The 23314-nt window shown below is 43.3% G+C and overlaps 1 protein-coding gene across 6 annotated transcripts in view; it reads left to right on the top strand.

The window, feature by feature from the left end:
- The window catches only part of RBBP6 (RB binding protein 6, ubiquitin ligase), a 28043-nt gene extending 5410 nt beyond the window's left edge, over positions 1-22633 (top strand). Inside the window, exons 2-18 of one of the 6 annotated variants that reach the window (XM_085591974.1) lie at positions 387-486; positions 2351-2389; positions 3018-3054; positions 7594-7638; positions 10015-10103; positions 10224-10320; positions 10869-11008; positions 11808-11980; positions 12832-12935; positions 13380-13732; positions 14545-14638; positions 14719-14797; positions 14885-14930; positions 16011-16373; positions 16720-16821; positions 18196-19941; positions 20622-22633. In XM_085591974.1, coding sequence (XP_085448100.1) covers positions 387-486; positions 2351-2389; positions 3018-3054; positions 7594-7638; positions 10015-10103; positions 10224-10320; positions 10869-11008; positions 11808-11980; positions 12832-12935; positions 13380-13732; positions 14545-14638; positions 14719-14797; positions 14885-14930; positions 16011-16373; positions 16720-16821; positions 18196-19941; positions 20622-22212 — 5198 coding nt within the window. In that variant the 3' untranslated portion in view covers positions 22213-22633. Of the gene's footprint in view, positions 1-386; positions 487-2350; positions 2390-3017; positions 3055-7593; positions 7639-10014; positions 10104-10223; positions 10321-10868; positions 11009-11807; positions 11981-12831; positions 12936-13379; positions 13733-14544; positions 14639-14718; positions 14798-14884; positions 14931-16010; positions 16374-16719; positions 16822-18195; positions 19942-20621 lie in introns of those variants that run through there. The other 5 variants (XM_085591976.1, XM_085591975.1, XM_085591979.1 and 2 more) reach the window with 5 other exon arrangements.
- Positions 22634-23314: the final 681 nt, after the last annotated feature.

The raw sequence follows: 23314 nt of genomic DNA, 5'->3' as shown, positions 1-23314 counted from the left end.
ATGCAGGTGAGGCTTGGCTTTGGTTTGGTTTTCTCCAGAGATCTCTTGGTTTCATAGCCAGACAGAAGCAAAACAAGCTTAAAACAGATCAGGGAAAAACCTCTTGCGTTATCAGACCCTGCTTTAGTGTAATTCGAAACCATTTTGCTCCTGGCATCCAAACTAACTTTAAAAACTGAAAATTATTTTGCTGCTTGTGCTTGATGATCAAACTTGAAGATTCCTTGACGGATGCTGCTGGTGTATTGAGAGGATGAAAGCTTGATTTATGTACAGATTTTTGCTTTTAGATCTGTAAAGGGATTCTCAAAAGTGCTCTGTAATTACATATTTAATACATTCTTACAATTGACTAATGTTTTTTTCTGTATTGATGTTGTTTCCAGAATACACTGATGATAGTGCTCTGATTCCCAAGAACTCATCGGTGATTGTGAGGAGAATCCCCATTGGAGGAGTTAAAGCGACCAGCAAAACATACGTTATGTAAGTACTGCAAGCATTGTCCTTTTGGGAGGGGTCAGTGTGCCCACCTTGGTACTGACAGCACTTGCAGAGGTACTCAGGTTGTAACTTGCTTGTTAAAACTGCTGCTGGTGTTTGTTGTCATGGGGTAGATTTCAGTGGGTCTGTCCCAGAGGAGACTTGGATTTTAGTGTTCAGATACCAACAGTGGTAACTTTCAAGATGATTCTATTGAGTTTGGTTTGGAGTTGATTTTTCTGAGATTCAAATTTTCTGAGATTCCTGTTTCCTCTACATGGGGAGATTCCTTACAATATGTGTGCCTTTTTAACGAAGACAGGTACGCATTGTAGTGTGAACTTAGCATTGTTCACGTCTTAGAAGAGTTTGATTCTGGGTGTTGGACTGTCACCTGCATTTGGGGGAGGTAGGGCAGGATATGACAGGTATTCTTCTGCCTCACGTGTAGTAGTCGTAGAGGAAAGACCAAGGGTTGCCGGCTGGTGAGCAATGCAAACAAGGAGTTTCATTCCTAAGTGATTCCTGTGCGTTTCCTAAACACACAGTATCTGTTTGAGGCAAGAGAAAAAATCCCATACCCTGAAGGGTACTGATTTGTGCAAGTACCATGAACAAACAGTTAATCCTGTCCAAACTCAAATCTCAGAAGCAATTTAGCATGTTACCAAATGTACTGGTTACCTTTCTGAACCTGTCTGTACCCAAGCTGAGATCTGTGCTCCATGTTTTAATTCTGTATTTCTAAGGTTTACACCAGATTCTCTGTCCTCAGTATTGATTAAAATCACAGATACTCAAATGCAGTCCTGACTACAGGATTATGGCTGCATTGATGTTTTCATACAGTCCAGATCTATAATAGCTACATCAACTCTGTTGGAATGGGCATGTTTTTCAACCTCCTTAAAGCCATGCCTCTTCACCACCAGCAGGAGATATTATTAGCTTGTGGTTTTGCCATGTCTTTCTGATGTTGGTTCTCAGTAAAGTACCCTGAGGAGTTACAGCGTGTCTTGAACAAACAATACAGCAACATCCTGGTACCCATGAAGCTTTTGCAAGCAAAAAAAAACCCGAATGGATGTGGCTCTGCATGTAACCTTGGGGCATGTTACAGCAGGAGTTGGTGCAGTGCTTCCCAGCTCTCCCTCGGGATTCTGCACCCACAGCTTTGTGCCTGTAAGCACAGCCTTGCTCTGGGGCTCATTTCAGCTGAGTAAATGTGCTGTCCTGCCAGTGCACCTCGCCTGGTGCTGTAAAGCCCTCCAGAGGATCAAAGCTGGCATCAAAGAGTCTGTCACTACTGATGTGGGGGGATCAGGAAAGAACAGCACTGCTGTGGTAGAGTTGAAAATTAACCAGGCAGATCAGCCTTCTGTTCCCCAGCTGGAAACACTGCAGAAACCACTGGTAGGGTGGTTAATGTTTGGGGAGGGGGAATGTCGGCTGGAGTGGTGAGAGGCCTTCAGAAAGGCATTACTCACCTTGCAGTAAATGGCTGAAGCAACTTTTGTGTGGTAATCCAAAGTATTTCCAAGTACTTCCTCATCTTCAGGAGGTATAATTGGGAGCCTGGGGGTGTTTAGCAGTGGCAGGAAGCTGAGCCTCTCCATTGGCATGCAAATTCCCTAGCAGCCTATGCATTGCTTCTGCTCATGGGACTCTCTGGATGATGCCTGGATTGTTTGTTAGCTCTCTCAGTGGCTGCATGTGTGGTTCATGGTGAGGAGCATGCAGGTCCAGACCAAGTATGTGGAATCTCAGCAAGTTTTCAAATGTAATACATATTTCCTAAAATATTGTAACGTATTCAAGATTATCTTATAGCAAATTCTGGCAATTAAGACCTTTTTTTTTGTCACAGGACTCCTAAATCGCACAAAATCCTAGAAACTACTTTCAGGTGACATTTCTACTACTACTTTTAGTCAATATAGCATATGTAACATGTTTAATATTTTGGCACTTTGATGGCTAAATACAGTAGATCTCTGAACACAGTGCTTGGGCTTCCACAAAGAAACACTGTTCAGTGCTGCTGACACGGTTTTGTTGCCCCTTTGTACGTGACTGTGTTTTTCACTTGAGCAAACTTGAGCTTGTAGTTTATCACTGTTCTTTCACAGAAACTGAAGCCCTGTGCCTGGTTACCTGTGTGCCATACCAGGGATGTACATGTTGGCCAAAGCTGCCCCATGCTTTGGTGATTGGTTATTTGAGAACACAGAGCTCTAGTACAGACTTCATGGATTTGATACTTAGAGAGCGGAGATAAAATGTCTCATGACTTCCTCTTGCACTGTTGTGTTCTAGATCTGTAAGTCTTGAGTAATTTGTGACAATGTAGAAATGTGATTTTGGGGAGTTTTTTATTTGCACCGAATGTACCAAGAGAGAACAGTTTATATTACAAATAAATGTCTACATTCAGTAGAGTATTGGAGCATTATGTGATGTTCAGGTTCTGGAATCTTTGTGTTGGGTACAAGTGATTTGTTTTAATTTCTGATCACCTTTATTTCTTCTTCTAGAAGTCGAAGTGAGCCAGTGAGTGGAACATCAAAAGCAGTATGTAAAAACACAATCTCACACTTTTTTTTCCTACACACTGCACTTAGTTCTAAACAATGCAGCCTTTTATTAATTTGCCAAACGTTAATTTCATATATTTTCCAGTAAAACCCTAGTGTATGTTGTAAATACATTGTATTTGATTCAGCATAGTAAAAACTGGGTAATGCCATCATTTGCAGAATTCTAATGTGAATATTGCTATTTGTGCCTAGTAATGCATTGTATTTCATATTGAATATGCCAGAATCTCTCCTGTATGACTCTGTGTTGTACAGCTAATGTACGATCGTTTCCAGATCCTGTAGGCTCGAGGTTTGCACACTGAACATGGTGCCATGTTCTACATCTGTCTGTCTATAGCTAGTGATATGTATGTTTGTATAGGTTGTTGTGTGCTTTTTGTTTCTTGCAATAAAAACTGTTTGGAGTGTATTTTTTGCCATTTTCACATTGTATCACTTAGCTTTTGTTTTTAAATACCTTTTTTTTGCCTAATGGTTTTTGAAAATGTTATCAAAAACCACTGAGAAATCATTATTGTGAAACTTGCTGCTGTTCCTTACTTTTGACTTGGGGGTTTAAACAAAGACCAAACCCAGCATATCCCAGGTGTTTTCAGGACAGTTCTGTGCAGCTAAATGATTCCTTCTTGTGTCCTTAAATATTTGGGTATTTGTTCCTGAAACTGTGTAATTGAAGTGATATTGTTTGGGCCCCCCTGAGAAATGTTTTTTAATAGCCTGACATGAATTTCAGTATCGCTGCTACACAGAGTGGTATTCTAAAGTTCTGCATTTGATCTCTCCCCTTTATCTGGTAAAGCAGTTTAGTTCAACAGTTTGTCTGCAAATGACAATATGTAACACAAATTTTGGCACCAGGTTAGAGCCTGGGACATTTGGGAGTGAAATCCCAGTCACTTTTCTTAACTTCTGCCTGCAGCACATTTTTGGGTCTGGGTGACTCCGGGGTTGGCTGCTGCTTTAATCCCAAAGGTTAAGCCTTTCTTTAGTATACCGCCACTTGGAATTCACATTTGGAAAAGGGGCAGCATTTTCTTTCAGGTTTGCAAACACTTGTACTGCTGCTAACATACAATTCCACACGGAAACCTGTGCCTGGTGATGGGCTAGATCTTGGTGTGCCACTTGGGTCAGTACTGTATGCAACTGTGCTTTTCCAATAGTCCTTAGAGTATCAAAGTACTATTTGGTGGGGTTTATTTTTTATCTTTATTTTAAGTATAACTGCTTCTCCTTCACTAGACTGGTGTAAGGCATTACACTAACCCTGGATCATTGGTTCTGGTCACTTGATCAGCTATTAGGACAATTTAATCTAGAAATCCCTGAACTCTGGGGCTGTGTTCTGGGAAGAATACAGCCTCTGGTTCCCATGGAAACAATCAACTTCAAATTGCAAACTTACTGTGTGTAGGTCTAAAACCACTAAATGTAACATCCATAATTCTGTTGCTGATTGATTGCAATTCCTTTTGGAGATGAATGCCTCTCATTGCGAGTTGGAGTTAGTTGCACTGGCCCAGTGACCCTAGCAGTTAATGTAATGCATTTATGTAAACCACGTTTATAGCATTTGATCTAATTCAGAAGGGTTTTTATTTCTTGAAAACAGTTCTTTTTCTTTTTGTTTACTAGCATGTGTATAAACACAAACCACATGTTCATAAATAAAGTTAACATTCTTTTAGCCTCGTGTGTTCCCTGGCATGTCTGTATTACATTGCTCAGTAGCATCTTACCATAAGCTAACATAGATGTGTCAAAAAGAAAAAAGGAAAAATCCCAGAGTGGGAGGGAAAACAGTGTGAGTGAGAGCTAACAGCAGGAGAGGAAAAGCAAAGCCATGCCCTGGTATATGTTCTGGCTGTCCCTGGTCTGGGAGGGTGGAAGCCTTGCATCCCTCTGTACAGACCCTCTCTCACTGGAAAGCCCTGCAGCCTCAGCAGCTTCTGGGGCTAGAGACACAAATAATTTATTCTTAAAGCTAACTCAGGTCTTGGTGTGGGGGGATTGTTTGCCCTTTTTTTTTTTTTTTTTTAAACACAAATATTTCTATAGGTATTTCAGAGCAGAAGCTGGGTCTTGTGAGGTTGGAATAAATCACTAGGAATCTTGTCAGCTATTGATGGAGAGTAAAGCTGCAAAATTAAAATCAGTTTTCTTTTTTTAGAGGTTGCACAAAAGCTTATTCTTTTTAGTGTTTTTTTCATTGTCATACTGTTGTGCCAGCTGCCATGCCAGCCTTGCCCAGCCAAAGCTGGGGCGTGGGGCCTTTCTGCTCTAGGGTCGGTGTCGGTGCCCTGGGGCTCCTTGGAGGCTGCGCAAGGGCTGAGCTGGAGCCTCCCTGGCTGACCCTTGGTGTAGCCAAGCTCCAGGTTTGGGCAAAGCCCTGTCATTTCAGTGTAGCACTCCAGCAGTGAGATCAGCCTTTTCCTCTGCTTTTCTGTCCTCTTTCCCACTTGGCTTCCTGTTAGTTTCTGTCCAATCTGCTGCATGCCATGGGAGTTAAAACGTTGGCTGTTGAGCGTAGGGTTTGGGGTTACTTTTTCTGGGTTGTGTTTTAGATTTTTTTTACAGTACTTCTGCAGTGTTATCTTAAGGTTGCCTGCAAATTCATGGAGATCTTGTTTCTACTTGACCATTTTGAGGGACTGTGAGGAAATATTTCAGTAGAAATCTGAAAGGAAAAAAATGGGCAAAAATGTAGGATGGTTGAAGGATGGCATAGGTAAATGCACTGAAGAGTGCATTAATTATGTTTGCTGCTTTTGGTAACTGTTGAGTATCACCTCCTATAAGAAATTACTGTTGCCTGCAGGCTGTATAATAGCAGCTTCCTGAAAAAATAGAGGGAAGAATTAATAGTTTATTAACTGTTTGCGTTTTGGTTCCTGGTCACTGCTAGACCATTTAACACTATGGCTTTCCTAATTTCTTATTTGTTTCTGAAAAAAACACAGAATTTTAACTGTGCTTGCCCTGAGAGAACACTGGTTTGCTTTTCATGTGTAAAAGAGTGCATATGGAGCATGAAGCTTCAAAATGCTTGTGCAGACCTCCTTTTGAACAGAGCATTCTGGAAGGAAGGAGAGGTGGATCTCATGGTATGACTTGCAGTGGAATGAAGGTCTTTTTGTCTAGATCTCTGTGTTCCTCTTCAAAGACACTTGAGTCTCAAAGCCTCAAGAGCTCTTTAGTCAGTAATGCAGGAATGCTGTGTGTACTTTCCTGAAAACACAGAAGAGGAACAACTTAGGGGTGTGAGGAATCATCTTGTGCATGGAAATGCATTTTCCCAGTCTGCTAAAACTGTTCCCTTGAATTCTCCACTACAATAGGGAGTAAAGGACCAGACCTTTTTTAAGGAAAGGTTTTAATCTCTTTGCTGACCTGTTTATTAACTTCTTGGAGATCGGTTCAGTTCACATTGTGAAATTTTATTCTACATTTTTGAGGAAGTTCGATGTAATAAGCAGTGATTCAAGTATCTTCCTGGTACTGTTGTACTAGCTCAAGTGCTGCTCATGGCATGATAAAATTCAGTATACTGCAGAAGGAACTAGATTGAGTTAACCTTTATACTTGTGGCAAAATGCTCTTCAGCACTAGTTCTCTGGCTTCTAGCCTGAGGATGTCATTCCTGAAAGCTGTTCCATAGACAGCTGGGAGGAGAAAAATGGAGACAAAAATTCCAGGCTTGTGCTCTGAATCCATGTTTTTATCATCAAGAGTATGCTTTGCACTTTCCTTTGTTCATTTAGCACTGGGCTGCTATTAGAGATCAGGTTTGGTCTGATTGCAAGGAATCATCTAAATTCTCACTGCTTTGGGTGATAGGGCCTGTGGTCTAGTGAAGTACAAAAATCAGTTTTTCAATTTTGATCATCTACTCTGTCATTACAAACACGTTTATATAAATGATTTAAGCAGATGATTTTTCTCCAGACCAAGTGGCAGGTTGTGGCTGCTGTTCTAGATTGGCGTTTATTTGGGTTTAGTTGGGTACTGACAGGAGGGGCAGATGTGTGTTTTGGGGCTGCTGGGGATGGCCTTCATTCTGGCAGGCAGATGTGGGTTCACAAAATCATCACTGTGTGCATATAGAAATGGTGAGACATTCTCTGATTCATTTGCAAACTACACTAATACTGTTACCTGGAGTGATACTTCTTCCTCAATTAAACTTAAATATATTTTTAATCCTTTTTAGCTGAAAATTGACAGCTTCCCATTACCCTTTTGAAAGAGGTCCCTCTCTGAGATATTCTGAGCAATAAGTAGCTCTCCAGTGGGGTTGGTTATTTTAATTTCTTCTAGTAAGCATGTACATACTCTTAAGCCATCATAGGTTTGGACTTTGTTTTGAATAAATACAAATTACACTGGGTTGGGATTTCCTTTGGGTGACACTCAGGGGGATGCAGTGCAGGCATTCAGACTATAGTAGAGGTTAACTATTGTTGTGTTTTGACTGTAGAACTTGAATATGTGTTTAATTTTTTGTGAACAGATTGATGACTCTTCTGCATCTATTTCTCTGGCCCAGCTTACTAAGGTATATATATATATTCTTGTCAAATACTTTAAAAAGTGTTTGCTTCCTATTTCTAAATTGATACTGTGATCCATAAGTGAATAACTGTTGTAATTGGAAAGCCCCCTTTAATTTTTATTAACTTAAAGTATTTATTTTAACTTTAAACTGTGTGTATATTTTGATACTATCCTGTAAAGAGTAGTTCCCAGTTTGGGAAGATAGAAGGGGAGTACCTTATCAGCCTCAGCATAATGTTGCAGTATTACTCATCCTCAAGACACAAAGAAGAAGCTCTTCAGAAGCTGTTTTACCGTTTTTCATACGTTTCATTAATTTTGCGTTGGAAACTAACCCAGTTTGTACAGAAGAATTTAATTGGCTGTAAGTTATGGACATTCCAGGGGGGTGTGACCAGCCACAAGAGAAGCGGTTCTGTACCATGGACAATTGCATGGCTCTTTTTGAATCCCTAGTCATAGTTACAGACCCATTCTCTGAATGCTGCACAATTCCATAAATTGTGGGATCTATACAGTGGACAACCCGATCTAATTTGTTTGAACACAGACTGTGTAAGTTGTGTAAATGTACCTCATTGTTTATAGGAATATACCAATGTGTATGTGTGGCATCTGAGCAGCTGTGACCTTTTGAAACTGTTGTAATGCCATGTTTTGCTCGGGAACTGCTTGCATTTTTGCTCACCAATGTGTAATTTGTCTGGGAAAGCACTAGTGACTGCACTGTGTGGACAGCCAAGTGCTCAACCACCAGTCCCTAAAGCTACAGGCAGTAGAGTAGGCAGGGCCTGAGGCAGAGCAGCTAGTTCTTTGTCATCAAGATAAAGGCTGGAGTTCATTTCTAATAAAAAGAAATCTCTTCCCACTGGTAACTTTTCCCCTCTTCACTACAGAACTTAAATTGTATACATTTGGCCAAAAAAAAAAAAAAATTATATATTTAGAAATATCTATAGTTTGGAAGGTAGCCACCCAAAGAATTGGTACCCATTAGTGCTGTCCCTAAATGTATCCTTGGGTTTGTAACCTCATGTGAAGTTTTACTCTAAAGTGTGCAAAGCTGTCCGAGGGGTGGGAGTACACATTTAAGCTTTTGAGGATATTTTAGTAGTTCAGAAAAATGCAGGAAGATGACACCAAGTGGCTCAGCACTGTTACTCCCTCTAATGGCTCTAGTGCAGCCCGGCTCAGCACGGAGGCAATGTGTTAACAGTTCTCTGGTGATTATTACTATGTATGAAATGCCATATTTGAATTTTGGTCTATTCCTACTAATGTTTTGTGGATTTTGGATGTGTTTTGTAAACCGTTTGGGTTCAAACAAATTAGTCAAGTATTATCTGTAAAGCTCTCTGTAACTGTTAATGGAAATGATTTCATAGTTGGCGATCCGGATTCTGTTACTGTGGAGAAACTGTGTATATGAAACAACCATTTAATAAAATGTTGAAACTAGTTGGTTGCTTTTGTGAATGAATGCATACAAAACCAAACCATGAGTGCTTGAGCTGAGTGATAGGTGTTTGAAGGCCCAAGTCATTTACAGTCACTCCCTTAGACCCTGCTTGTATCTGGACTAGTGTGTAATAAAAACATTTGAACAAATATGACTTAAAAATCAGCTGACTTCAGTAACTTGAAGGTCTAGTTGTGCAGAAGGTTTATATTACAATTTGTGTGTTAAAAGGACATAGTCAACTGAAAAAAAACCTGATACAGTCTTTGTACTTAAATCACGTCACAGGAATAAGTTAGGAGGGGGAACATGCAGTTTGCACTGCCTGCAGCTCCTGCTGGGCAAATCTCTGCTGAAAAGAATTTTGCCTTTCTGAGGGATTGCAAAATCATTTGGTCCTTTTAATACTTGTGTGTCAGAAGCTGAGTTTCAAGAAACAAACCTAACTGTCCCACCTCTGCAGTTCTGTGTCCTTTTAATACTGCAAAATGTAAATAATGCTGCTTGTATTCATCTTAATTCCTTGTCCAATGGAGAGCTTCTCCTACTATAGTCTGGAGCTTAAAAATCAGCGTAAAAATACTGGATATTGTTGTTTATCTACACTAGCTTCAGTCCTCTGAAGGAAATTGGATTGGTTACACAAGTCTTACTGTAAGGTACAAACAGAGCCTAAGGTTTGAGTGCCCAAGAGTGCTCTTTTCTAGTAGGTTCTCAGGCACATAAACATCATGTCATGGCATAAGGACTCCCCAGACCATCTTCAGCACAAATCTGTTTGGTATAAGCAGCTGCTCTCATGCAAGCTCAGCTAGTGTAGTGCTGCTCTTTACAGGATTGGATGAGTGGTGTTGTCTTGGGCTGCGTGGGCTTAAATGTGTTTCTAATGTGTGTGTCAAATAATTACCTGTTGCACAGACTGCCAATCTGGCTGAAGCCAATGCTTCCGAGGAGGATAAAATAAAAGCTATGATGACACAGTCTGGCCATGAATATGATCCAGTCAAGTAAGTGTTGCTAACATGAAACTTGTTCTTTGAAGTTGATGTAAAAATTATAGAGATGGTTCGTTTTAAACAAGAGAGACACATGAATTTCTTTTCCTTTTTCTCCCCAAAAACTTGTAGTTACATGAAGAAACCCGTGGGGCCACCTCCACCCTCCTACACCTGTTTTCGCTGTGGCAAACCTGGGCACTACATAAAGAATTGTCCAACGAATGGGGTAAGACTTGGGGGACTTGGGAGGGCCTCAGTTTTTAAATCTTATCTGGAGAGTTATATAACAAATGTGAATACTCACAGTAAGAATTGTGTCTTTTGGTGTGAAATACAGGGGTTGCACGGCAGTGTTGCAAAACCCTTTGGATTCAAGAAAAACCTGAAATTGTAAAATTTTCTTTGTGCTAGGTCAGGGGCACTAAATATTCCCATAGATCTTCCTCTGTAGACCCCTGTGCTTGATATATCTTAAAATAAGTTTCTCCAAGCCCCAAGTCCAGCTCCCTCTAAATTGCCCTTTGGACTAGGAGGTGGTTTGGGGGATTTCACCCTTAAGGAACCTGTAGTCAAGCCAGAGAATGTCAGTGAGTTCAAAACATTGCTCCAGCCTCAGGAATACCCTGGCTGCATTCATTAAGGGAAAAGGGTATTTTAGTACAACAACCCTTACACTAGATAAGAGGAGAGAGTTAAGGATTTTTGTGCTTAAAATAGCCACCAAAAATCTCATTTTCAGTGTGGGTCTTGAGATATGTCTGAATTTCTTAACAGGACAAAAATTTCGAGTCTGTTCCCAGAATTAAAAAAAGCACAGGAATTCCAAGAAGTTTTATGATGGAGGTGAAGGACCCCAACACAAAGGGTGCCATGCTGACCAACACTGGGAAATATGCAATTCCAACCATAGATGCGTAAGTATGGGATTGGTTGGACTGATCCCAAAAGGGAACGGGAGAAACCAGGTGGAAATGCACGAGTGGCAGTGCAGCCACACTGGCCAGCATCTGGAATTGTGGGGAGGAAGCACTGGCACTGGATCTCAATGTAAAATCCGTGCTGCTGCCTAACATTAAATGGGGGTCCTGCTGCTCACGTCCCTGGGAGCTGATTAAATGTGGGGTGTGCTGAGACTATTTCTGCAGAACGTTTCAGCAGCATTTGTAATTGGGATTGTTCTCTGTGGGAGCTCCTTTTGCTTCTAGTTTGTCTTTCAAAGGTTTAATGTAAAATGTAATAAACTAGGAAAACACTTGTGTGTGCTGAGCACAGTGGCTGTTCTAAAATGCTCTTGGTAGCCCTTCTCATTTTTTCTACTGGATGTCCTTTTTTTGAAGCTGTAACAAAGACTTCTTTCAGTTGGAAAATGTCATTACTGGGAGACCAGCTTTATCCTCAGCCTCCAGTTTACACTTAGCCTCTGGCAAAAGAGAGCTGGGATTCATGTCACCTGATATGAGCTGTCAAACGTTTTTCTAGTCTGAACTGATTTCTTAGTTGATCCAATGAACTGGATAGTTTTGCAGGAGAATTCCTCCCTCCCTCTTCTTTTTTTAGGGCTATTGAAAAGCAGTTCAAACTAAACAGCTGTGTTTAGGAAGACCAGTGGAGAGGGAGAAGAATTCCACATATTATCTTTCTTTGATAAAATTCAAAGCTAGGAAGAGATTTCCCTTTAACGTCTTTCTTTTGCTTTCCCCACTCTACTTCCAGGGAAGCTTATGCTATCGGAAAGAAGGAGAAGCCTCCCTTCCTACCTGAGGAGCCATCCTCCTCTTCAGAAGAAGATGATCCTATTCCAGATGAGCTGTTGTGTCTCATTTGTAAGGATATAATGACGGATGCGGTTGTTATTCCCTGCTGTGGAAACAGTTACTGTGATGAATGTAAGTGTTACTGTCAAATTTGTTAATTCCAGACGTCAAATTTGATCTTCTGAGAGCAGAAATAGGAGATAAGGAGATTGCTGTGTTAGTTCTGTTGAATACTTGAGCATGTTGTGAAGAGGGAAAGACTCTTCCTGTGTAGATGGTGAAAAAAAGGCAGAAAGCTTTCTTCCCTCCTTAAGTTTCTAGTTAAATCCTCTTTACCTGCAGAAGGAAGAGGATGAGGGGAATGCATATTAGTGCAGATGGTTACAGTATTAGATATAGAATGCTTTTATTTTGTCCACAGCCCTTTCTCTCACACAGAATTAAGTGTCCAACTTCGGGCACTTACTGCAGACTACAAAGAACTGATACTGAAGCAATTCATCCACGTGCTTCCCTAGAGCTGATTAAAAGCTTCAGAAATCAAACCTCATGGTTTTTTGAAATGTGGTTTATTCATTAATATGGAACGATTTCGCTGTACTAGAGTGGAAAAAAGACCAGTTGAGTTGTCTCATGCCAGTCTGCTCTGCATCTTTACATATTACCACAGTGAAATATTGACTCTCTGCTGTGTGTTAGAAATTATTGTAGAATTTCTGAGTGGTTTATGTTGGCCTTCCACTATCCCAGGTTGCTCCAAGCCCCATCCAGACTGGTCTTGAACACTTTCAGGGATGCCACAGCTTCTCTAGACAACCTGTTCCTCTGCCAGTTTTTTCTACTATAGAACATTAACAGCTTCATGCTTTCCATTCAAGACCATATTTCCCTGTTAATCCTATGCTTTTTTTTGTAATTAATGAGAACTAAAAAAGTTTACTTAGTTTGGCTACAAACTATTTTAATATTCTAATTATTCCCAGGTATTAGAACAGCACTGCTGGAGTCTGAGGAGCACACATGCCCTACCTGCCATCAGACTGATGTTTCTCCTGATGCTTTAATCGCCAACAAGTTTCTGCGCCAGGTAACGTGGTGACTTCAGCCTGAACTCTTTGTTAGAAAAATCTATTTGTAAAGAGCTGAAAGGGGTGAAAAATATTAATTTAGATCTCCTTAAGCAAGGGTGAACTCAACAAAGCTAAGTTTACTTTTCAAATACATGATCTGTTTTTACAGAAGCCTATGGCTCATTAGAGACAATCTGGCAAATTCAGGACAGACTTATGCTTAATGGGATGTCCTTACTTTCAAATTGGGTGTTAGCAGCAAAGTACTTTTAATCCAGAGACTCTGAGATACCAGTCATTGATGCCAGAGTTCCATGGGATGTGTTTATAGCTGTGTGTTTGTTGGTTTAGGATTAATAGCATTTACAGGAACACACAGTGATTTTCCTGTAGAAACGCTTTTGTTCATATGTCTACTGAAGTTTATTATCACCTTTTCAAACGTGTTTCCCTTGCTCTAGGCTGTCAACAACTTCAAAAACGAAACCGGTTACACAAAGAGGCTCCGGAAGATTCAGCAGCAGCAGCAGCAGCAGCAGCTGCCGCCGCCGCCCCCGCCGCCGCCGCCGCCCCTGATGCGGCAGACGATAACGCGCACCCTGCAGCCGCTGATGCGGCCGGCCATGGCCCGGCAGCAGGACCCGCTCATGATCCCGCTGGCCTCCCTGGCCTCCCGCTCCGCCCTCTCGTCCTTGGGCCCCGGGCCGTCCATGGCAGCTGGGCTGCCGGTCAATCCGTCTTCTGTGGTTGTCTCTGACCTCCCTCCAGCAGTGTCCCTCTCTCTCCGCGGGGAAAAGCCAGATGGACCTTTTCGGTAAGGAGCTCTGGAGATCAACAGCAGTGCAAAACAAATCAAAATGCTTAGGTTAGACTTCTCTTGAGCTTCGCAGCTAGCACCCTATGTATCATCAGTGACAGCTGCAGGTCATTGTGGAAGTTGTGGTTCTGTTTTTACCTGGAGTGAGGGCACTTCAGTAAGTAGAACATGCACCTCATGCAAGAACTTTCTTGGCAGTATTTCTGTTTGGTTCCCCAGGTTTGCCCTGAAGGAGGGACTGCTTTTGATTTGAAGTGGGCAGCCATTCCTAGAATAGCCATTTATTTCCATCAGACCTTAGTATCTCATTCATTTCTCTTTATTACTGAGGAAATAATATTTTCATGCAAAAATCTCTTACTAGTGTTTAGGGTTACATCCTTTAACCCTGCTGCCTTGGATTCACAGAACCAGTGTGTCCAGAGGGCTGCCAGGCTCAGCTGTGCCATCAGTACAAGGATCACGATTCAGAGGAGCACAGAAACATTTTTTAATGGAATTTCAGTTCTTGCATCTTCCAAAGCTGAGGTTCAGTGCAGGGGTTATATCGATTCTCATCCTTTCAAGTGCTGCTTACTCAAATATTTTTCCAGAGAGCTTCCTCTCTAAATGCCAGCATCCAGACTCCTCAGCAGTGCTTCCTCTGGAGTCTGCCAACTTCACAGGTGTAAATCTGGTGAAGACTATTATGAAATATTTTTTTCATTTAGTGAAATTAGCCTTTTCTCACTTTGGACTTTATATTTAAAAATATGTATTATATTTCACTTCAAAGCAGTGTTTCAATAATAAAAATGTTGTTTTTGTAGTGATGCTGATGCTGTTTTGCCTCCTGCTCTGATGAGTGCTGCTGAGCTTTCCAAATCTTCCCCTTTGTCAATCAGCAGTTTGTTGGAAGAGAAGGTAAATTTTATTTCAACACATACAATGTTTCTTATGTTCTAGTAGAGCTTCTTTTGTGACTGTTTGCATTTATTCCCAAGGGCTATCAGGTTCCTGTACTGAGACAACCAGCGATACCAAGTCTTCTGGGCCCTCAAGGACAATCGATACCTACAACTGGTAAGAAACTAGAACTTCAGAATTTTGTCCAAAAGTTGTCTTCAGATAAACTTACTGGGATTTTTTTTCCTGTTCCTGCTGCAAAAGGTCATCCAATGAGAGCTGGTGCACTTCGCAGGCCAGGCTGGGAGCTGTAAGTATTCAACAGAAATTTAATGTATTATTAGTTGTAACTGGTTGTAAATTAATCTGTAACACGTCACTCAGACAACAGCTGATTTATAATGAAATAATAGTTGTGGAGAATTCAAGTGGTAATTAATTTTCAAGTGGCTTCATTTAAATTAACTTTTAACAAAGGGGACATAATTTAAAAGAAGATTCTGAACAATTAACACTTTTTGGGAAGCCTAAATTACATATAAAAATTAAATGTAATTAAAAGATCAAATGGAAAAGCACCCTTTTGATTGCTAACTGAATAAGGCTGAAGAAATTTATTTCCCAGTAGAAATCACCCTCCAACATTCTTTAACAACTTAGTTGATACTGATTGAGCAAATTATTGAAAAATGAGAGGCTGCTATTTTTATGAACATTTTGTATTTCTGCAGTTTAGTCATCTAAAAGTGTCAAGCTGCTTTTTCTCATTAGAGAGGACCCTATTTATCTGTTATCATAGTGTCAAATTAGTCCTTCATTTCTTAGAGATTTGTTACAGCCAGGCTGTAAGAGTCATTGTTTTTTTATAAAGTCTGAAAGATAAATCAAAACAAAATCCAGCATCTGTCCCCCAGATTATCTAAAATCTCAAATCCAGGAAACAAGCAAAAAAACAGTTCAGGGACAAGAACAGGCCAAATACATCGTGAGGCAGGAGCTCAGGAAACAAGTGTGGGAGAGGTTAGGAGAGTTGTGAGAGGTGAGTTAATTCCTGCGCAGTGCTTGGAAGCTCAGGAGCACGGAGCTCAAGGTGTGTCCAGGAGGGGCAGAGGAGCAGTGGGTGCTTGGCTCATGGGAGATGGGGGGCTCGTGGCAGCCTCACCCGCAGCCCCAAAGCTGAGTGTAAGGAGAGAAGGCTCAGGGAGCAGCTGGGGCGAGGATGTGCAAGGCAAGTACGAGGCTCCAGGACTGAGCGTAGTCTCGAGTGAACAGAAAGCCGGAGACCAGTGAGAACCAGGAGTGCTGCCGCCGTGCTGCTGCTTCGCTTTCCTCTGTACGCTCAGGGCAGGCTGTGACAAACAGTGACACGTGTTTTTGGGTTTCTTTAAAGTTCAAATCGAGGACGCCCGCACAGTGACCGTGCTCAAAGGACTCAGGCCCCATCACTGCCAGCATCAGCACCAGTCTTTGTGCCTGTGCCTCCACCTCCCTTGTATCCTCCACCACCCCATGCTCTTCCTCTTCCTCCGGGGGTACCACCACCACAGTTTCCTCCTCAGTTTCCACCTGGGCAGCCTCCATCCGCTGGGTACACTGTCCCCCCTCCCGGATATCCCCCAGCTCCTGCAAACATGTCATCAGCTTGGGTCCCAACAGCAGTGCCAGCGGCTCATTCAAACACCATCCCAACGACACAAGCACCTCCTCTCTCTAGGGAGGAGTTTTACAGAGAGCAACGGAGGCTTAAAGAGGAGTAAGTATTTGGCTCACTAACGTTGCCTTGTTTTCGTGTCTGTATCGGGGGAGCGTATCGGACTGCAGTTACTCTAAAGTGCATCTGACCTAGCAAAAGTGACATAGTGTTTCTTCCAATATACTTTTTCATCGCAGATGGTAACTATGCAAAGCTAAACCAAGACAAATGTAATTCTAGAACTTTTCCTAAAACTTGGAGGAACTGTTTTTGCTTAAATAGGATGTTCACCTTTTGCATTGCATGCAGTAAACATTTTCTCATATTGGCCATGTTTTGTTTCTTGATGTCTTTTGTAATAAAGGTCAAACTATAATTGTAATAAAGGTCAAACTTATTTTAACAGGGAAAAGAAAAAGTCCAAACTTGATGAGTTTACAAATGATTTTGCTAAGGAATTGATGGAATATAAAAAGATTCAAAAGGAGCGTAGGCGTTCGTTTTCCAGGTAACTGCTTTACATGTCCGTAATGGAGAAGCAGATTGTCTAGAGGAATCGGGAGGAGTTCCACTCCACCTCCCTGTCGTTAGATGGATTGGATGATTGAGGGATGAGCAGTGACAGGAGTGTCATATGCAAGTTATTGGCTCCAGTGTGGCAGAGATTGCAGGTGACTGAATTAGCATTGGGCAGCAGGCACTAAGGAGCACTAAGGGTCTGTCTTGCTAAGGTTGTCTCTGCAGTGGTGTCCTCTGCCTGACAGCACTGAGGAGGCCAGGAGGATTTTCAGCATCTCACTATTCTGATTGTAACAGAGCAGTCCAAGCAGTTTGGAGGAAATAAGTGAGAGAAATCGTCCTCTTTTCTGCCTTTGTCGGTCTCATGTGGATACATGAGATGTTTGAACCTGGACTGCAAACTGGGATTTTTCACTTGTTGGGTGACATTGTTAAATTTTTCTTGGGAATTAAAAGCTTGGACTTATTTGTAAGGAAATCTGAAATTGGTGAGGGACTTGGAGAGGAGGAGTGATGCTAATGAACATATGAATCATGTGAAATGATCAATTAAAAAATAGTAGAAGAAAAGCCGTAGGGTAGCTGCTGTTTTCTGTCTGCAAAAATCCCTTGGGCAGGAGCGTTGTTAGCAGTGCTGTCAGGAGCTTTCCCAGAGTCATGGCACTGGGGCATGTGACTAGAGTATGAGGTTAGAAGCTTTCAGATGGGATTTTTCTTGCAATGCCATCACTTGCCTTGGTTAGAGCTGGAGGGACGTGCAAGACGTTTTTGAGACACCTGCTTGGCAGTGTGGATTCCACAGGCCTGTCCATAGGTCTTTTGCAGTATTAGGGTTGTGCATCCTGTCCGAATTCCCAAAAAATGTGCAGTTAACTAGACCTAGCTGGCGATTTGACATTGGGCTTTGCTGTCTTCAGGCTACCTGGTGTTTTCTCAGTGCGAGTCTGCACTGTAGCCACTCAGATTTTCTCTTTTTGCATCTTACTGCAACAAAAATGATTTGCACTGCATGTGGTTGCTGAGTAGTGACAAATGTGTGTGTTTCCGTACCAGTAGAGGCCAGTGTAACCACCTGAAATCCGTCCGTAGCTCTGGTAGCTCATGTGACAGAGTGAGTAGACATAGACTGACCCTTCTGTGTGTTCTGACACTAACAAAGCAGCAGCTGTTCTGTCTTGTGAGCAGAAACTTTTATGTGTTATCAAGTTCTTCAATTTGCAGTAGCTTTATGTCAGCAGCTGAAAGACGCTTTGACATAAGCATGTGGAGAGGAAAGAAAAAATAAATGTAGGAGGAAAAGATTTGAGGAGAAAGACTGTTTGGAATTAACTTCATCTATTTTTTTGTGTTGTGTTTTTTTAAGGTCCAAGTCTCCCTATAGTGCTTCATCTTACTCTAGAAGCTCATACACCTACTCCAAGTCACGCTCAGGCTCGTCGCGCTCCCGCTCCTACTCGCGCTCCTTCAGCCGCTCCCATTCCCGCTCCTACTCGCGGTCGCCGCCCTATCAGAGACGAGGCAAAGGGAAGAGTCGGAACTACCGCTCCCGCTCCCGCTCCCACGGCTATCACCGCTCCCGCTCCCGCTCGCCCCCGTACAGGCGCTACCACTCCCGCTCCCGCTCTCCGGTGTTCCGGGGCCAGTCCCCCACCAAACGGACGGTGCCGCAGGGCGAGGCCGAGCGCGAGTACTTCAACCGCTACAGAGAGGTGCCCCCGTACGACATGAAGGCTTACTATGGCCGCTCGGTGGACTTCAGAGATCCCTTTGAGAAAGAGAGATACAGAGAGTGGGAGAGGAACTACAGAGAGTGGTACGAGAAGTTTTACAAGGGCTATGCCGTGGGCGCTCAGCCACGGCCTCCAGTGAACAGAGAGAACTTCTCTCCAGAACGGTTTGGCCCACCTGGGACCAGACGAGAGAATTCACCGTATGCTCGGGGACGGAGGGAGGAGTATCCTGCTGGGCAGAGCCACAGGAATCGTAATGTAGCTGGAAACTACCCTGAAAAGCCTGGGAGAGAGAGCCATGGCATCAAAGATCCTACAAAATCAAAAGAGAAGGAGGTGGAAAATCCATTGGGAGATGGCAAAGGCAATAAACATAAAAAACACCGGAAGAGAAGAAAAGGGGATGAGAATGAAGCATTTCCCAACGTTGAGCTGTTAGAAGGGGCAAGAAAACCTAGAGAGCCAGTTCCAGCAGAAGATGCTAAAACAGACTCTCTATTCATGCTGCCAAGCAGGGATGATGCCACCCCTGTAAGGGATGAGCCCATGGAAGCAGATTCCATTGCTTTCAAGCCAGTGTCTGAGAAGGAGAAAAAAGAGAAGGATAAGCCAAAAGCAAAGGTTGAGAAAACAAAGCGGAAAGTAGAAGTGGCGGCTGCTCCAAAGAAAGACAGCGTAGCAAAACCAGCTAAAGCTTCCCAGGAAAAGGTGGACCCTGATCGTGAAAAATCTCCTCGAACTGAACCTCCTGTAAAAAAAGTCAAGGAAGAGCTGCCAAAGACAGACAGTGTTAAAACCTCTTCCTCGCAGAAGGATGAGAAGGCTCTTGGTACACCACGGAAGGCTCATCCCAAAGTGGCAAAGGATCACCCAGAAACCAGACCAGCCAAGGAGGAGAAGGCAAAGAAAGAACATCCTAAAGAAGCCAAGGCAGAGAAGCCCTCCAGCAAGGAGGAAAAGTCAAAGAAACCTGCTGAGAAAAGTAAACTTTCTGATGCCAAACTTGAGAAAAGGAAAAGAAAAGCAGAGGAAAAGGCTGATAAAGAACATGAGGCCGCTTCTGCAAAAGCTTATAAACTCGAAACTGCAGAATTGAAAACATCACCCAAGGGGAAGGCTGAGCCCGAGGGGGAGAAAGGAGAGCGGACCCCGGAAAAGGATAAAGCTGCTTTTCTTAACAACCCGTCCAAAAAAATTAAACTTAACCGAGAAACTGGAAAAAAGATTGTGAGCGGAGAAAATGTGCCACCTGGGAAAGAAGCTGTGGAGAAACCTGAGCCCAGCAGCAGCAAAGTTAAAGCGGAAAAGACAAAGGGAAAAGCCAGAAGGAAAGTGACAGCAGCTGAGGGCACTAGCTCGACTCTTGTGGATTACACCAGGTACCTCAGGCAGTTCTTTTCCTTTTCTTTCTTTGCTCCTCCCCACTCCAATTCTTTATGGTGCTTAAATAAAGGAACAATTAAATTGGTGCTAAACAAGGGAATAATCCATTATCTTCCTTATGAAACAATACTTGGGTCAAACTCAGATGTTGTTAAGGAAAACGAGCAGTTTGTACTGCACAGAAAACTGGTAGGTTCATTCATTGGTGATGCAAACTCAAAACATTTAAGACATTTGTTGAAGACTTAAGATGGTGTCTTGGTAATCTAAAAAGCTTTTAAAATGTCAGCTTTTCTAAGGAAGAACTGAGGCATAAGGATAAAACTTTGCCTGTCTGTACCTCTCCATAATTGCTCACTTTCATGTTGAAAGAATGGATATCTAATTTATCTGCCATTGGGGGAAATAGGACATGAAGGAATTACCAGATCAGACAGTCCTCAATCTGATAATCTTGTGTCTTTGTTAATTAAATGTATAGTAGCAAGATACTAAAGTAATTGATTGGTCATAATCTCAGCCAGTGGACTCAGCCTTTCTCTTGCCTGTTCCCTTAATTGAACATCTTTGAGGAAAATGCTGAAAATTTAGAATTGAAACACAAGCCAGTTTATAAAATGTTCCCAAAGATGGCTGTGTGTGCATCCCATTACTAATGTCTGTGTTTTTCTCCCAGCACGAGTTCCACTGGAGGAAGCCCTGTCAGGAAGCCTGAGGAGAAGCCAGACACCAAACGAACTGTCATTAAGACCCTGGAGGAGTATAACAATGACATTACAGCCCCTGCTGAGGATGTCATTATCATGATCCAGGTCCCTCAGTCCAAGTGGGATAAAGATGACTTTGAGTCTGAAGAGGAAGACGTCAAATCCACCACCCCGGTGCCCCCAACTGTAGGAAAACCCACCAGTGTTATCAAACCTGTGAGTGCAAAGGCACCAAACCTCCTCAAACACACCGAAAAGGAGACAGAGCCTCTGGAGAAAATACAGAAAGCTGCAAAAGAGGCAAGTTATGAAAGCACCCAACATGATGCTAAGAGTTCAAAAAGTTCTGTGTCGAGTGAAAAAGGTAAAACCAAAGACCGAGATCATTCTTTGTCAGACAAGGACAGTTCTGAGAAGAGGAAGAGTAGTGTTCAGCCAGAAAAAGAGCACTCAGAACGCGCAGCTGAACAAGGAAATGGAAAAACTGTATCTCAGTCTTCTAAAGATGGCAGATCTTCAGAGAAGCATGACAGTGGCCGTGGCTCCGCTGCCAAGGACTTCACTCCCAACCGAGACAAGAAGTCTGACCACGATGGTGGCAGGGAGCATTCGAGTTCCAAGCGCAGAGATGAGAAGAGCGAATCGGCACGCAGGAAAGACTCCCCGTCCCGGGTCAGAGACTCCACAGCGGTGCAGAAGAGCAAGCCAAGAGAGGAGCGCGTGGAGCCACCCAAAAAGGGCCCTGCGGAGGCCAAGCGGAGCAGCTACAGCCCCCCACGGGAGCGCAAGCCCACCGAGCACAAAGCTGTGCACGACCCCAAGCGCCCCGCTGAGGAGCACAAAGCCCCGGATAAAAACCCGGGCAAAGAGAAGGAGAAAGAGAAGGAAAAGGAGAAGCATGTACCGGAAGTCAAGAGCAATAAGGAGAAAGAGGCAGGTGGGAATAAAGCGCCGGTGAAACAGGACTCGCCAGAAGTTAAAGTGGAGAAGGAGAACGTGGCGGCTCAGAGCGATAAAGGCGCGGCCAAGCCGAAGCCGCCGGCGAGCAGCGCCGCGCGCCTCTCATCCGACCTCAGCCGCGAGACCGACGAGGCCGCCTTCGTGCCAGACTACAACGAGAGCGACAGCGAGAGCAATGTGTCTGCGAAGGACGAGGAGGCTGCAGGGAAAACGCCCAAAGAGGCGAAGGAAAAGGCTGCGGATAAGGTGAAAGAGGAGGCGGCGGCCCCGGCTCCCGCCGAGCAGCCCGAGGTGGGCAGGAGCCAGAGCCAGAGCAGCCCCAGCCGCAGCCGCAGCCGCAGCCACAGCCCCTCCGAGAGCCAGACACGGAGCCACAGCAGCAGCGCCAGCTCAGGGGAGAGTCAGGACAGCAAGAAAAAGAAAAAGAAGAAAGAGAAGAAGAAGCACAAGAAGCACAAGAAACATAAGAAGCATAAGAAACATGTGGGAAATGAAACAGAATTGGAAAAGAGCCAAAAACACAAACACAAGAAGAAAAAATCGAAGAAGAGCAAAGATAAAGAGAAAGACGACCAAAAAGTGAAATCTGTCACGACATAAACCGACAGATAATGAAAAAATGACTTAATTACTAAGTCATCTGTATGATCTTTGTTAAAATGTAAACGACTTCAAGCGTTGTAAATAATGACATGAAAGACCCTGTGCTGCACTTAAAATATTGCTGCTTGATTATTTGATTTTTACATCAGAGCTTTATAAAAGTGAACATTTTGTACAGAATTGTGAGTTGTGACCATGTAACATGAAAGGTTTTGCTGGGGCATCTTCTTTTTAACCACCGTTAATTATTTTGGGTGGAGTTTACTGTACTGTGAAGATTTTCACATTCGGGTTTTTTTTAATTGCCTGGCAGAAGCAGCTGGTACCAGTTACCAAATACCAGCAGATAAAATGCAGAATACATTACAGCCCTGTTATGTCACTTTTTGATTACAATAAAAAAGTTTTCAGTAAATGACCCAATGTGAAATGATCTCAATGTGAGATTTCCAGTGGGAGTTGCACGTGAGCAGGGAGCATCCCGACCCTTCCCATTCCTGGAAGTGTCCGAGGCCAGGCTGGTCAGGGCTTGGAGCAGCCTGGTGTAGTGGAAGGTGTCCCTGCCTGTGGGACTGGCTGGGCTTTATGGTCCTTCAGCCCAAACCAATGCAGCATTCTAACAGTAGTGCCAGAGAAAAAGCTTGCTGGGAACTACTGTGTGGGAAGAATAACTTAGAAAGGGGTTAATTTTGGGAAAACTGGCAGGACCTGCCCTGGTGGAGGGTGCTGGGGGTGGTGTGTGCTGCTCTGTGCCAAGGAGCTGGGGGTTTGCAGGGCAAAGGTGGGATGTGGCCCCAAAGCTGCAGCCCCTCTCAGCGCTGCCACGTGGCTGCTTTGGTCTGGTTTTGGAAAGCTGTTGTCCATTGGGGTGGGAGCTCTGTGGTCATTAAGGTCCCTTCCAGCCAAACCGGTCTGGAATCTGGCAGCACGTGTTTGCACACAGGGTTAAACTCCCTGCAATTTGCCTTTTGTCTCCCAGTGCTGCTCACCAGGAGTTGATGTTTTAAGCAGGACTGGTAGGTCGGGGTTGGACAGGGCAGTGACACCTGACAGCCCTGACTCCTCTGTCAGTGTGGGGCTCAGAAGGGGCAGGACAGGG

The sequence above is a fragment of the Lonchura striata genome, chromosome 14 (genome assembly GCF_050655825.1).
Source record: "Lonchura striata isolate lonStrDom1 chromosome 14, ASM5065582v1, whole genome shotgun sequence".
Lineage (NCBI taxonomy): Eukaryota > Metazoa > Chordata > Aves > Passeriformes > Estrildidae > Lonchura > Lonchura striata.
This window is presented reverse-complemented; position numbering and strand designations above follow the sequence as displayed.